At 35.6% G+C, this 12,776-nt stretch overlaps 1 protein-coding gene across 1 annotated transcript in view; it reads left to right on the top strand.

The window, feature by feature from the left end:
- The window catches only part of LOC107677921 (sodium channel protein type 1 subunit alpha-like), a 53,854-nt gene extending 47,032 nt beyond the window's left edge, over positions 1 to 6,822 (top strand). The window contains 6 exon segments of the mRNA XM_016472991.1: positions 842 to 1,114; positions 1,611 to 1,664; positions 1,768 to 1,909; positions 2,201 to 2,313; positions 2,867 to 3,137; positions 5,186 to 6,822. Of these exon segments, the coding sequence (XP_016328477.1) occupies positions 842 to 1,114; positions 1,611 to 1,664; positions 1,768 to 1,909; positions 2,201 to 2,313; positions 2,867 to 3,137; positions 5,186 to 6,357 (2,025 nt within the window). The 3' untranslated portion in view covers positions 6,358 to 6,822.
- Positions 6,823 to 12,776: the final 5,954 nt, after the last annotated feature.

Raw genomic sequence — 12,776 nt, 5'->3', positions numbered from 1 at the left:
GCCAAGAGGAGACTGGTTTTCCTTTGCTAAAGTAAGGAAACTTTGCTTCCTTTGCTCCTGTTAACAAACGCTGCTTTACACGAGACTCACCGGCGCATGCGCAACGCTGATCTCATACGTCATCCGCCCGGAGCTGCTTCCGTGAAGGACTGTTGGTTAATTATATATATAATTTATTTGTTTATTTATACAACAGTTATTTCTGGTCCTCGAACCTGATTGGCTGAAAGCCTTTTTCAGGAGTGCGATATTCTAGTCATAACAGGACTCTAGTGATAACGTTTCACCATTTGTATCATTCCACTTGGGTGCCTTGTTGTATTTCTTTAAATTGTACCCTCGTCTTGCTGTCATTCCAGTTCAAACTGTAAATCAACATACTCTGGTGCAAAGTCAACAGAATTAAACCCGGATGCACTTTGTTTTACAGGTGTATCAGGCCTATCATAGAGCTGGGAGAAATGGTTAAAAAGTTACATGATGATATGTGATCCCAATATCGATGTAATTGCGTGCTGCTTTTATTTCATTCAAATTAATAATCATTTCAACCAAGCAACCATTTAGAAGATTCAAAATGTTGAATATAAAATACAATAAAAATCTAGTTTCAAATATTCATGGCATGTTTTCTACATTGTTTGTCACTAGATAAACATGAGAAAAATTATGAATATAACACTAATATAACAAGCAATTTTACCTGCATATGTTTTTGCTTCTGGGCATTTTTGAGTTGCGGCAAATGAATCATTGAATGAGCTATAAAACAAAGTGTTTCCATGACGATTGCACTATATTCATGACACTTTGTACATTTGTGATGTTTCTGTGGATGCAGGTGGTTGTGAATGCTCTTCTGGGTGCCATCCCCTCCATCATGAACGTCCTGTTGGTCTGCCTCATCTTCTGGCTCATTTTTAGCATTGTGGGCGTCAACTTCTTCGCCGGAAAGTTTTCTGAATGTGTAAACATTACCTCAGACAAGCGCATGTCTATCACAGATATCAATAACAAAACGGAATGTGATCTGTGGCCCGAAGAACTCCGCTGGAGAAAAGTGAAAATCAACTTTGACAATGTAGGAAGTGGATACCTGGCCCTGCTACAAGTGGTAAGGTTGCACTAAACACCTGGTTAAATCTAGTAGAACATAGAAAATGAATAATGTTCCATCATAAGAAGAGATATTCAATATAATTGGGAAATTAGATATGTTTAGTTTATTATTAACAACAATAATATATGATTTATATTATTATTGACAATATGATTTTAAAATTAAAGACAGTACATCAAATTCTACCATGATGTTTAAATGAGTTTACAATATAAATACATAATTATAATGTTTATTTTATTTTTATTTAATTACAGCAAAAGATTATTTGTCATGGATAAAAACTGAGTGTTTACTATTGTCCTCTTGCATTATCGACACACTGTTTTCCTGTTTAACAGTGTAAAGCTGCTTTGACACAATCTGTATTGTATAAAGCACTATATAAATAAAAGTGACTTGACTTGATGGAAATAATTTCACAGTGCAATGATATTAACGGTCCTAAAAATCAAAAAGTATAATGTTCATTTTTCTTCATATTGTCAAGGCCACCTTTAAAGGGTGGATGCCCATTATGTATGCAGCAGTAGACTCTCGCAAAGTAAGTCTTTTTTGATTGTCATTTTTTAATTCAAAAATATGATACATCATTTTTATAATGGAACCGTACTGGTGCATGTTGTCCTTCATCTCCATTTCTGCAGGTAGAAGAGCAGCCAGAGTATGAGGTGAATCTGTATATGTACATCTATTTTGTCATCTTCATCATCCTTGGAGCTTTTTTCACATTAAATCTCTTCATTGGCGTCATCATTGACAACTTCAATCAGCAGAAGAAAAAGATAAGTATCTATATACTATAAGCTTGACATCAAAGCCATCTTGATTTCTGATTTAGAATGGCTTAGGATGTTTTTTCTATTTCTAGTTTCCTGCACTTAAAAAAAAAACGTTGAAATGATCTAGTAGTTCCCCTTCGGGAACTCGAGCTGCGTCGGAAAACGCTAGGGGAACGAGATGTCCACGCCGCCAGACTTGCAAATTCCTGCCTAGTGTGGAAGAGCACAGCTATGGCAAGAGAACAGAGGGGCCTGGAGTAACTCGCAAATCTAGGTCATAGAACCTGACGAACGTGAGAGGCGTAGACCATCCTGCAGGATATTTTCATGACAGAAGAGCAGAAGAAATACTACAACGCTATGAAGAAGCTCGGCTCAAAGAAACCTCAAAAACCCATTCCAAGGCCAAAAGTAAGCATAACTTAAAAAAAAAAAAAATAGCTTACATTCTTATCATCATGTCATGCAAGAACTTTTCTTTTTTTCTATGAAATGCAAAATGAGGCTGAATGTCCAAGCTGCTCTTTTACGATACAACTAAAATGTATGGTGATTTTTCTATATGTATAGACTGTTCTTTAGACTGATTTAAGATCTTTTGTTGTATGGAATACAGAAGCTCAAACATTCTGCTTAAAATTCTTTTCACAGAAGGTATAAAACAAAAAGGGGTTGGAATAACTTTTGGGTGATCTATCCCTTTAACCCATCTTTTCTTTTTTGTACACTCAGAAAAAAAGGTACAAAAGTTGTCACTGGGGCGGTACCTTTTCAGAAGGCAAACCTTTGTACCTAACAGTCCATATTGGTACCTTAAAGGTACATATTAGTACCTAAAAGGTACAAAAGTGTACCTTTTGAAAAGGTACCGCCCCAGTGACAGCTTCTGTACCTTTATTTCTGAGAGTGTACAGTAAATGTCTTCTGAAAAACCCAATGTCTCTTACCTTCTCATTTATTTAAGAACAAGATTCAAGGATTCATCTTTGACCTCGTAACCAAACAGGCCTTTGACATTTTCATTATGGTCCTTATCTGGCTCAACATGGTCACTATGATGGTGGAGACAGAAGATCAGTCACCGGAAAAGAGCAACTTGCTGTACTGGATCAATGTTGCCTTCATTGTGCTCTTCACCAGTGAATGTGTGCTAAAGATGATCGCGCTACGGCAGTACTTCTTCACGGTCGGCTGGAACGTATTTGACTTCATTGTGGTCATCCTGTCTATAGTTGGTAAGATCTGAATTGACCCTTTACTAAGCAATTGATTTATCAGTCCCTCCAGTTTTTCGCAGCTGCATGATCAACTCAAAATCAACAAAATATCTTATTTTCTCCAAACCAGCAAACATTTAACTGCTAAATTATCACAAAAAGTGATACAGTACTACTTAGTTATTGACACGTTAGTGAGATGAAGAAGCATGAATGAATGCTTGATGTTAAAAAGAATTATGTGCAATAATACGAAACACTCGTGGTCACATGTTTGAATGATCAAATGTATGTTAATTTATGTTATCTGTTATGTTTTGTGAGCATAAATAGTTGATAGAAAATTCAGTGCGTCAATATATTAGATCCATGCATTAGGTCTTAAAGGGGTCGTATGATGTTGCTAAAAAGAACATTATTTTGTGTATTTGGTGTAATGAAATGTGTTTATACGGTTTAAGGTTCAAAAAACACATTATTTTCCACATACTGTACATTATTGTTTCTCCTCTATGCCCCACCTTTCTGAAATGCGTCGATTTTTACAAAGCTCATCGTTCTAAAAAAGCGAGGTATGCTGTGATTGCCCAGCTATCCAGTGCGTTGTGATTGGCCGAATACCTCAAGCGTGTGACGGAAATGTTAGGCCCCTTAACACACTGTGTGATGATGTCAGGCCGGAGCGATGATTCAAAAACATGAAAACCCATTATAAACGAGGCATTCGTTGCATCCAGTGGGGACATAATTATGGATTATAATGACTTATACTGTCTTTTTACGCGTTGCATCGCGCCGCGTAAACATAAAACCATGTCTGCATTTGTGATTTGTACATTTGGGCGGCATTATGCAAATCTTCTCACATAGTGACGTAGATATGTGGGGGCATGTTAGAACGAGCCGTTTTAGGTAGGCGTGGCTGACTCTTAACTTTTATAAAGAATATCTCTTTGGATTTGAGACTTTAGTCTTTGCAACTTTACAGATCTTCTTTATGCACCAAGAGCTTGTAACACTCCAAAGAGAAAGGAAAAATTGAAATCGCATCATATGACCCCTTTAAAGTGACAGCAGCCTAATAAACCTTCTGCCGTCTACGCACTTAATCATAATCAAAAATCTAAAGAAAAAAGAAAATCAGTCACTGCTCTTGACTCAATAGGCTTTGTAGCTTTTACTTTAGTTGACTGAATAACTTTAAGGATCAGTATATTTATAGTAAATTCTACATTTTCAGCAAATATTTTACATTTGCTTTGTACACGGCTACTGCTCCTATAACAGCTCATTTTTATCAGTTCTTTTGTCTTTAGCTTGTTATATTTCTCTATATATCAGATACAGATAAAGTAAAGACTGCATTTATATGAATGCATTAGTGAGAGTGGCAGCGTCTCTCTACTAATAGTGAAGCTGTGTGTTTTAGTTACTAAGAAATATATGCTACAACTTTTCAGTTTCTAAGCTATTTTATTGAGAAATCACAGAACAGTGTTGACAATACATTTCCATGCTACTGAATGATTGTGTGTGCGCGAGCTGCACGTGATGTATGAGCTACTGTCTGTAGATGTGTGTGCGTTACAATGCAGCAGCGCATTAGATTAGAACAGTGATTAACTTACCTGTACACAATAAGCTGTTTAAAACATGCATTCTGCCGTTCAATTTCGAGGATCCAGATGGTATAATGACACGTCTTGTGGAGATTTCTTATCCTGTTGCGCCCTTCTATTGGACCAGCAACTAGTCGACGGCAAGCTTAACTGTCTGTGCAACCCCTACTTGCTACTTCTTATTTTTAACAAAAATAACTATCTTGTTTAAAAGTTAAGTGTCAGAATTAGGCAAGACACAAATAAACAATCCTTCTGTATTTTTTCCCTTTATGTATGACTATTGTATATCTAGTCATTTTTTCCTATTTGTAACAACAAAAATAACTTGAAAATATCTTGTTTAAAAGTGTGTCAGAAATTACCACCACAAAATCAGTCATTTTGATCACAAAAATCACTATATCCTCCTGTTTCAACATTCGTTTTCAACTCTTGTCGTTGCAGGCATGTTCCTGGCAGAAGTCATTAAGAAGTACTTTGTCTCGCCCACCTTGTTTCGCGTCATTCGCCTCGCCCGGATCGGCCGTGTACTACGTCTTATCCGAGGCGCCAAGGGAATACGGACCCTTCTGTTTGCGTTGATGATGTCACTTCCTGCCCTTTTCAACATTGGACTTCTTCTCTTCCTTGTCATGTTCATCTATGCCATCTTCGGCATGTCCAACTTCGCCTACGTCAAAAAATCGGGCGGCATCGACGACATGTTCAACTTCGAGACGTTTGGCAACAGCATGTTGTGTTTGTTTCAGATCACCACCTCGGGAGGATGGGACGGCCTTCTGGCGCCCATGTTAAATAGCGAATATCCCGACTGCAACCCCAATAAAACCTTCCCCGGCAGCAAGGTTATAGGAGACTGCGGGAACCCATCCATCGGGATTTTCTTCTTCGTCAGCTATATCATCATATGCTTCCTGATCGTGGTGAACATGTACATCGCTGTCATCCTGGAGAACTTCAGCGTGGCCACCGAGGAGAGCGCCGAGCCTTTGAGCGAAGACGACTTCGATAGGTTTTACGAGGTTTGGGAGAAGTTTGACCCGAACGCCACGCAGTTCATGGAGTACGACAAGTTGTCGGACTTCGCCAATTCTCTGGATCCGCCTCTGCGAATACCCAAGCCCAACCGACTGCAGCTGATCTCCATGGATCTGCCGATGGTGAGCGGCGAACGCATCCACTGTCTGGATATCTTGTTCGCTTTCACCAAACGGGTTCTTGGGGAAGGCGGCGAGATGGACATCCTTCGCGGACAAATGGAAGAACGATTCATGGCCTCCAACCCCTCAAAGTCCTCTTATGAGCCCATCACCACAACCCTGCGTAGAAAGCATGAAGATATGTCTGCTGCAATCATCCAGAGAGCCTTCAGGAAGCACTTGATCCGACATAGTATGAAGAAGGTCCGTAATGTCTACAGAGGGATCAAGCAGCAAAACGGCAAGGTCCCGAGTAAAGAGTCTGTTGACAATGACAAGTGCAATGATAGTGGTGCTTCAGAAGACTCTGGCGCAACGTCCGCCACGTCCTCTCCTAGCCTGTCGCAGAACACCACAAACAAATACGAGAAGGACAAACATGAGAAAGAAGTGGAAGACAAGGGTAACGGAGTTTAGAGTAGCATTACGAACAATTGTTTACAACTTTACTTCAAGTTATTTGTCAGGGTCAGGTGACCTTGTCTGTTTGATGTGGATGTCTATGCCATACTGCCTGAGCATACTTGAACTTTGTGCCTATTCTGGAGCTGTGATTAACACGAGTTAGGCAGTGAAGCTGCTATGCTTAATCTGTTTCACTTACTGGCGAAAATGGCGATGGACCAAATGTCATTGTGTTGTGATCTGATGCGTTTTCTTTGTGTGTTGTTCAGTGTATTTGTGTGTCGGAGCTGCATCCAGTGTCTTGCATTTATAGGTGAAGTGTGTGATTTTTGTGCTACTAGCGGCAATCGAACCTTTAAGGCAAAACAACTGCTAAAGCAATTTCTCTCTTTTCAAAATTCAGCAAGGACACCAATAAATTGATGAATAAAGGCGCAATTCTTAATATTACAAAAAGTTACTATTGCACCTAAATCCTGTTCTTTTGAACTTTCTGTTCATCAAAGAATCCTGAAAAACAATGCATCGTGGTTTCGACAAAAATATTAAGTAGCACAACTGTTTTCAACATTAATAATAAATAATGTTAGTATGAAATGGCTCCAAATCCGCATATTAGAATGATTTCTGAAGGGTCATGTGACACTGAAGACTGGAGTAATGGCGCTGAAAATTCAGTTTTGCATCGCAGGAATAAATTACATTTTAAAATATATTACAAAACGAAATAGTTATTTTAAATTGTAATAATATTTCACATTATCACTGTTTTTACTGTATTTTTGATCAAATAATTGCAGAATATAAGAGACTTATACTCTTACACTATATAAGAGACTCAAAACCTCAAACTTTTGAACTGATAGTATTATATATATATATATATATATATATATATACACCTTTTTTATGCTATATTTAACTTTTTACCGTTGGCATTACATAAATATATAAGTCACTGTGATATTTAAAATATGTTAATTTTTTTTATTGCCATCAAAAACAAATATACTGTATATATTTAATATATAACCAGGCCCTATTTGCTAGAAAACAGTAGTCTCGTCTGCCGCAAAAAAAAAAAAACAGGAAATTGGTTGTGAGTGGTTCAAAGTTTGTCTAGTTAACTTCACTAGTTTGTCCCTGATGATAGATTCTGTAAATACACCATTATGGGAGCAAAAAGCATCTTTCTCCATCTATCACTAGTGAAGGATATGGGACTGTGCGTGTTCTTGTGATGTTATTGTCGAGACGTCAGGAATTATTGCAATTTCCTCTAAAATTGAACAGGAATGTTTGGTGCTTCAGTTGCTGCAGAAATGACACACTTCCTTTTTAAATGTAATTTATTCATCAACAGTTTGTGTTTGTTGAGAGAATTGTACGTTCCCTCATGTTTGTTTTTGTTTTTAAGTTAGCATGGTTTATTGTGAGGTTGCTTTTTCCTATGTTGCTTAAGACAGAGTTGATGTATTTTTTTCTTCTTCTATTGACTGTTGCCGACCACTGTTGCATTCTGTTGTCATCAATACACGTGTAATTATAGTTGCATGACAGCTCACCTGTAGTCATACAAGTTTCCCACTCAGTATTTCAGAATGGCTCAGTGCCTCTCAGGTCTCTCTTCAACATGCTAGAAAGCCATTCGCACACGTGCCTTCCCTACTCGAGAGCTTGCAGCAAACTCTTTCCTTAAAACCTCAAGACTTACGTCACATCCTGAACTGTGAAACCTGTCGGATTTCAGCCTTTCCTGTAGCTGCCTCACTGATATTGCACTTGAAATAGCTTTAAAGGAATAGTTAACCCAAAAATGAAACTTTGCTGAAAATGCTGAAAATGTAGATGTAGATGGGTTTGTTTTTTCATTGGTACGGATTTGGAGAAATCTAGCATGGCATCACTTGCTCACCAATGAATCCTCTGCAGTGAATGGGTGCCGTCCAGCTAAAATACGAGTCCTCTATCTATAATATTGCTTTCCAGTGAAAAAAATCATCTCTCATCAGGAGAGAAATATGCACAAATCAAGCACCGTTTACAAGTTCAAACAGTCCAAAATGGTTTCTCTTCACAAGACGTTAACTGATGGACTGGAGTAATGTGGATTTCTTGTGGATTATTGTGATGTTTTTATCAGCTGTTTGGACTCTCATTCTGACGGCACCCATTCACTGCAGAGCATCCATTGGTGAGCAAGTGATGCAATGCTACATTTTCATTTTTGGGTGAACTATTCCATTAGTGATGCGTTTAGAGATCTGTTCCCATCATCTTCACTTCTGCATCGTAGCGGGATACATCAGTAGTTGCAAATTCATTTTTGTATATGAACACAGATTTGGTAAGGTAGCTGTTCTAGACCGTGGCTTAAGCCAAAACTTCATCTTTCAGCATCCACGTCTTTGCATTTTTAAAGATTTCTCTCAAAAAATGGTTCTTCATATGTGTAAATATTTTGTAGGAATATGCCATCTGTTATAGAATTTCTATAATGCAGAAATTATGGATTATAATCTATATAGGGAATGTGAAAGGTTTAAGTAAAAGGTTATGCATCATAAAAGCTAAAATACAAAATTATGCTGAAGTTATATGGGAAATATAATCATTTTGATTATGTTGAAGCTAAAATGTTATTGTGAAATGTGGCCATTTTTATTTGTATTATGCATTTTTTTGTATAAATAACATTGAGGAATATAAATGCACCACTTTCGTTTACTGCATATTTCACCTATATGAAGATTGTAGTTCTGTATATTTCTGTTATTAATATTAGGCAACAGGTTGTTTGACTTGCGTCTTCATGATGATTGAAGACTGATGGGATAGTGTGTATTTGTTTACATTTTTATAGTTATGAATATTATCATTACATTTCGTTTCATGTCAAAGACTCATATGTTCCACATAAACACAGTCGTAAGTGTAACTGCTCCATGTGAATGTGACATGTATTGAGAAAATTAATTCTAGGTATATTATGAATTTAAATGAGATGAATATCAAAATAGCATAAAACATAAATCATTAGCTTTTATATGCATCATGCTTGTAGTCTGTGAGTTAAACTGCATGCAAGACATTGCTATGGGTCAGTTCTTTGAGCTAAGAGAATAAACTCATCACATACCTCACACCTGCTAGAACTCTTTGTGTATTCACTATTTATTTTTTTTTTTTAATTTCATGAAATTTGGTTTGAGCTATTAAGCACCATGTGATTATTTGAATTCACTGTTTATTTGGCCACTTTTACCATCCTTGACTTGAGTATGAGAGTCTTGAATGTGAAGTGTATAATTTTTGCGCCACTAAACATTTTTTTTCACATACACATTTTTTTATTTTTTCCCCAAAAAGTTTGGAATAATTAAGATTTTTTTAAACTTGAAGGATCGTTTGACACTGAAGACTGGAGTAATGGCTGCTAAAAATTCAGCTTTGCATCACAGGAATAAATTACATTTTAAAATATGTTACAATAGAAAACAGTTATTTTAAATTGTAATAATATTTCCCATTATTACTGTTTTTATAGTGTTTTCCATCAAATAAATGTAGCCTTGGTGAGCATCAGAGACTTATTTAAAAAAAAAAAAGGTACGGATTTGGAGAAATCTAGCATGGCATCACTTGCTCACCAATGAATCCTCTGCAGTGAATGGGTGCCGTCCAGCTAAAATACGAGTCCTCTATCTATAATATTGCTTTCCAGTGAAAAAAATCATCTCTCATCAGGAGAGAAATATGCACAAATCAAGCACCGTTTACAAGTTCAAACAGTCCAAAATGGTTTCTCTTCACAAGACGTTAACTGATGGACTGGAGTAATGTGGATTTCTTGTGGATTATTGTGATGTTTTTATCAGCTGTTTGGACTCTCATTCTGACGGCACCCATTCACTGCAGAGCATCCATTGGTGAGCAAGTGATGCAATGCTACATTTTCATTTTTGGGTGAACTATTCCATTAGTGATGCGTTTAGAGATCTGTTCCCATCATCTTCACTTCTGCATCGTAGCGGGATACATCAGTAGTTGCAAATTCATTTTTGTATATGAACACAGATTTGGTAAGGTAGCTGTTCTAGACCGTGGCTTAAGCCAAAACTTCATCTTTCAGCATCCACGTCTTTGCATTTTTAAAGATTTCTCTCAAAAAATGGTTCTTCATATGTGTAAATATTTTGTAGGAATATGCCATCTGTTATAGAATTTCTATAATGCAGAAATTATGGATTATAATCTATATAGGGAATGTGAAAGGTTTAAGTAAAAGGTTATGCATCATAAAAGCTAAAATACAAAATTATGCTGAAGTTATATGGGAAATATAATCATTTTGATTATGTTGAAGCTAAAATGTTATTGTGAAATGTGGCCATTTTTATTTGTATTATGCATTTTTTTGTATAAATAACATTGAGGAATATAAATGCACCACTTTCGTTTACTGCATATTTCACCTATATGAAGATTGTAGTTCTGTATATTTCTGTTATTAATATTAGGCAACAGGTTGTTTGACTTGCGTCTTCATGATGATTGAAGACTGATGGGATAGTGTGTATTTGTTTACATTTTTATAGTTATGAATATTATCATTACATTTCGTTTCATGTCAAAGACTCATATGTTCCACATAAACACAGTCGTAAGTGTAACTGCTCCATGTGAATGTGACATGTATTGAGAAAATTAATTCTAGGTATATTATGAATTTAAATGAGATGAATATCAAAATAGCATAAAACATAAATCATTAGCTTTTATATGCATCATGCTTGTAGTCTGTGAGTTAAACTGCATGCAAGACATTGCTATGGGTCAGTTCTTTGAGCTAAGAGAATAAACTCATCACATACCTCACACCTGCTAGAACTCTTTGTGTATTCACTATTTATTTTTTTTTTTTAATTTCATGAAATTTGGTTTGAGCTATTAAGCACCATGTGATTATTTGAATTCACTGTTTATTTGGCCACTTTTACCATCCTTGACTTGAGTATGAGAGTCTTGAATGTGAAGTGTATAATTTTTGCGCCACTAAACATTTTTTTTCACATACACATTTTTTTATTTTTTCCCCAAAAAGTTTGGAATAATTAAGATTTTTTTAAACTTGAAGGATCGTTTGACACTGAAGACTGGAGTAATGGCTGCTAAAAATTCAGCTTTGCATCACAGGAATAAATTACATTTTAAAATATGTTACAATAGAAAACAGTTATTTTAAATTGTAATAATATTTCCCATTATTACTGTTTTTATAGTGTTTTCCATCAAATAAATGTAGCCTTGGTGAGCATCAGAGACTTATTTAAAAAAAAAAAACTATTCCAAACTGTGAAATTCAAAGGTGATGGTTTCAAACAGGTTTCCAAGTCCTCATGCATTTTACAAAAATTGAAATGTGTGAAAAACTATCAAAGCTTGTTTAAAAAAAAGAAAAAAAAAGGTAATTGTGACTTTTTGTATCACAGTTCAGACTTTTTTTTCACAATTCTGAATTTATATCTCGCAATTCAGACATTTTTTCTCAGATTTGCAAGTTTATATCCCAATTCCGACTTTATATCGCAAAACTTTATATTTATTTCTTTATATTTATTTTTTTATTTTATCCCATGGAGAAAACAATCTTCTGTAGAAGACAGTAAAAAATCAAGTCTAGAAAGTCAAGACTAGTTTTCCACAGTTTTAGTTTTTACATTAACATTTCAAATCTACTTGGCAACGATGACCGTTTACTCTAAGTGATGATTCCTCTAAACGTATTCACATTTTACAGCATCTATTCGCCCTGATGTCTGTTCATAAACACATAGTAATGTTTCTCGGAGAGAGAGATGTTTTATGGACACAGCTCTGGTCTCAAGTGACTGCATTCTCTAACTAGGAGCGCATTAGAGCTCCCGTAACTTTAGTCCTGACCATTTCAACTCCGCCATAATCATCCACTTCCGCAAAACACCACAGTTTCTCTGCTAATGAGCTTTTATGTGAAAAAGCTTCGGTTTTTTTTTGTCCTCAGAGGTTTTGTGTGTGAATGTCTGACCGCACACATCTTCACCTAATGCTTCTGTTTGATTTGCAGGCTTAGTAGCAAATTTCATTGTTTTATTTATTTAATATATATATATATATATATATATATATATATATATGAACACAGAACAAATCTGATGAACACAAAAAAATCTGTATTTATCCAATCAAGTAAATATTAATGCTAATTATTATTATTATCAATATTAATGTTTGCAAAAAATTATAATTATATTTTTATTATTTATCTTCACAATCTAATGATAAAATTAGTATTATTATTATCAATCAATTCAATATTAATCAATTAAAAATCTATTTTTAACCTAAATATTGACATTTATAATAATATATTTGTTATTAATTTAATGGGG

This window comes from Sinocyclocheilus anshuiensis, unplaced genomic scaffold (genome assembly GCF_001515605.1).
Source record: "Sinocyclocheilus anshuiensis isolate Anshui unplaced genomic scaffold, SAMN03320099.WGS_v1.1 scaffold164, whole genome shotgun sequence".
Taxonomy (NCBI): Eukaryota; Metazoa; Chordata; class Actinopteri; order Cypriniformes; family Cyprinidae; genus Sinocyclocheilus; species Sinocyclocheilus anshuiensis.
The sequence above is the reverse complement of the archived record's forward strand: the minus strand, read 5'-3'. Positions and strand labels throughout refer to the sequence as shown.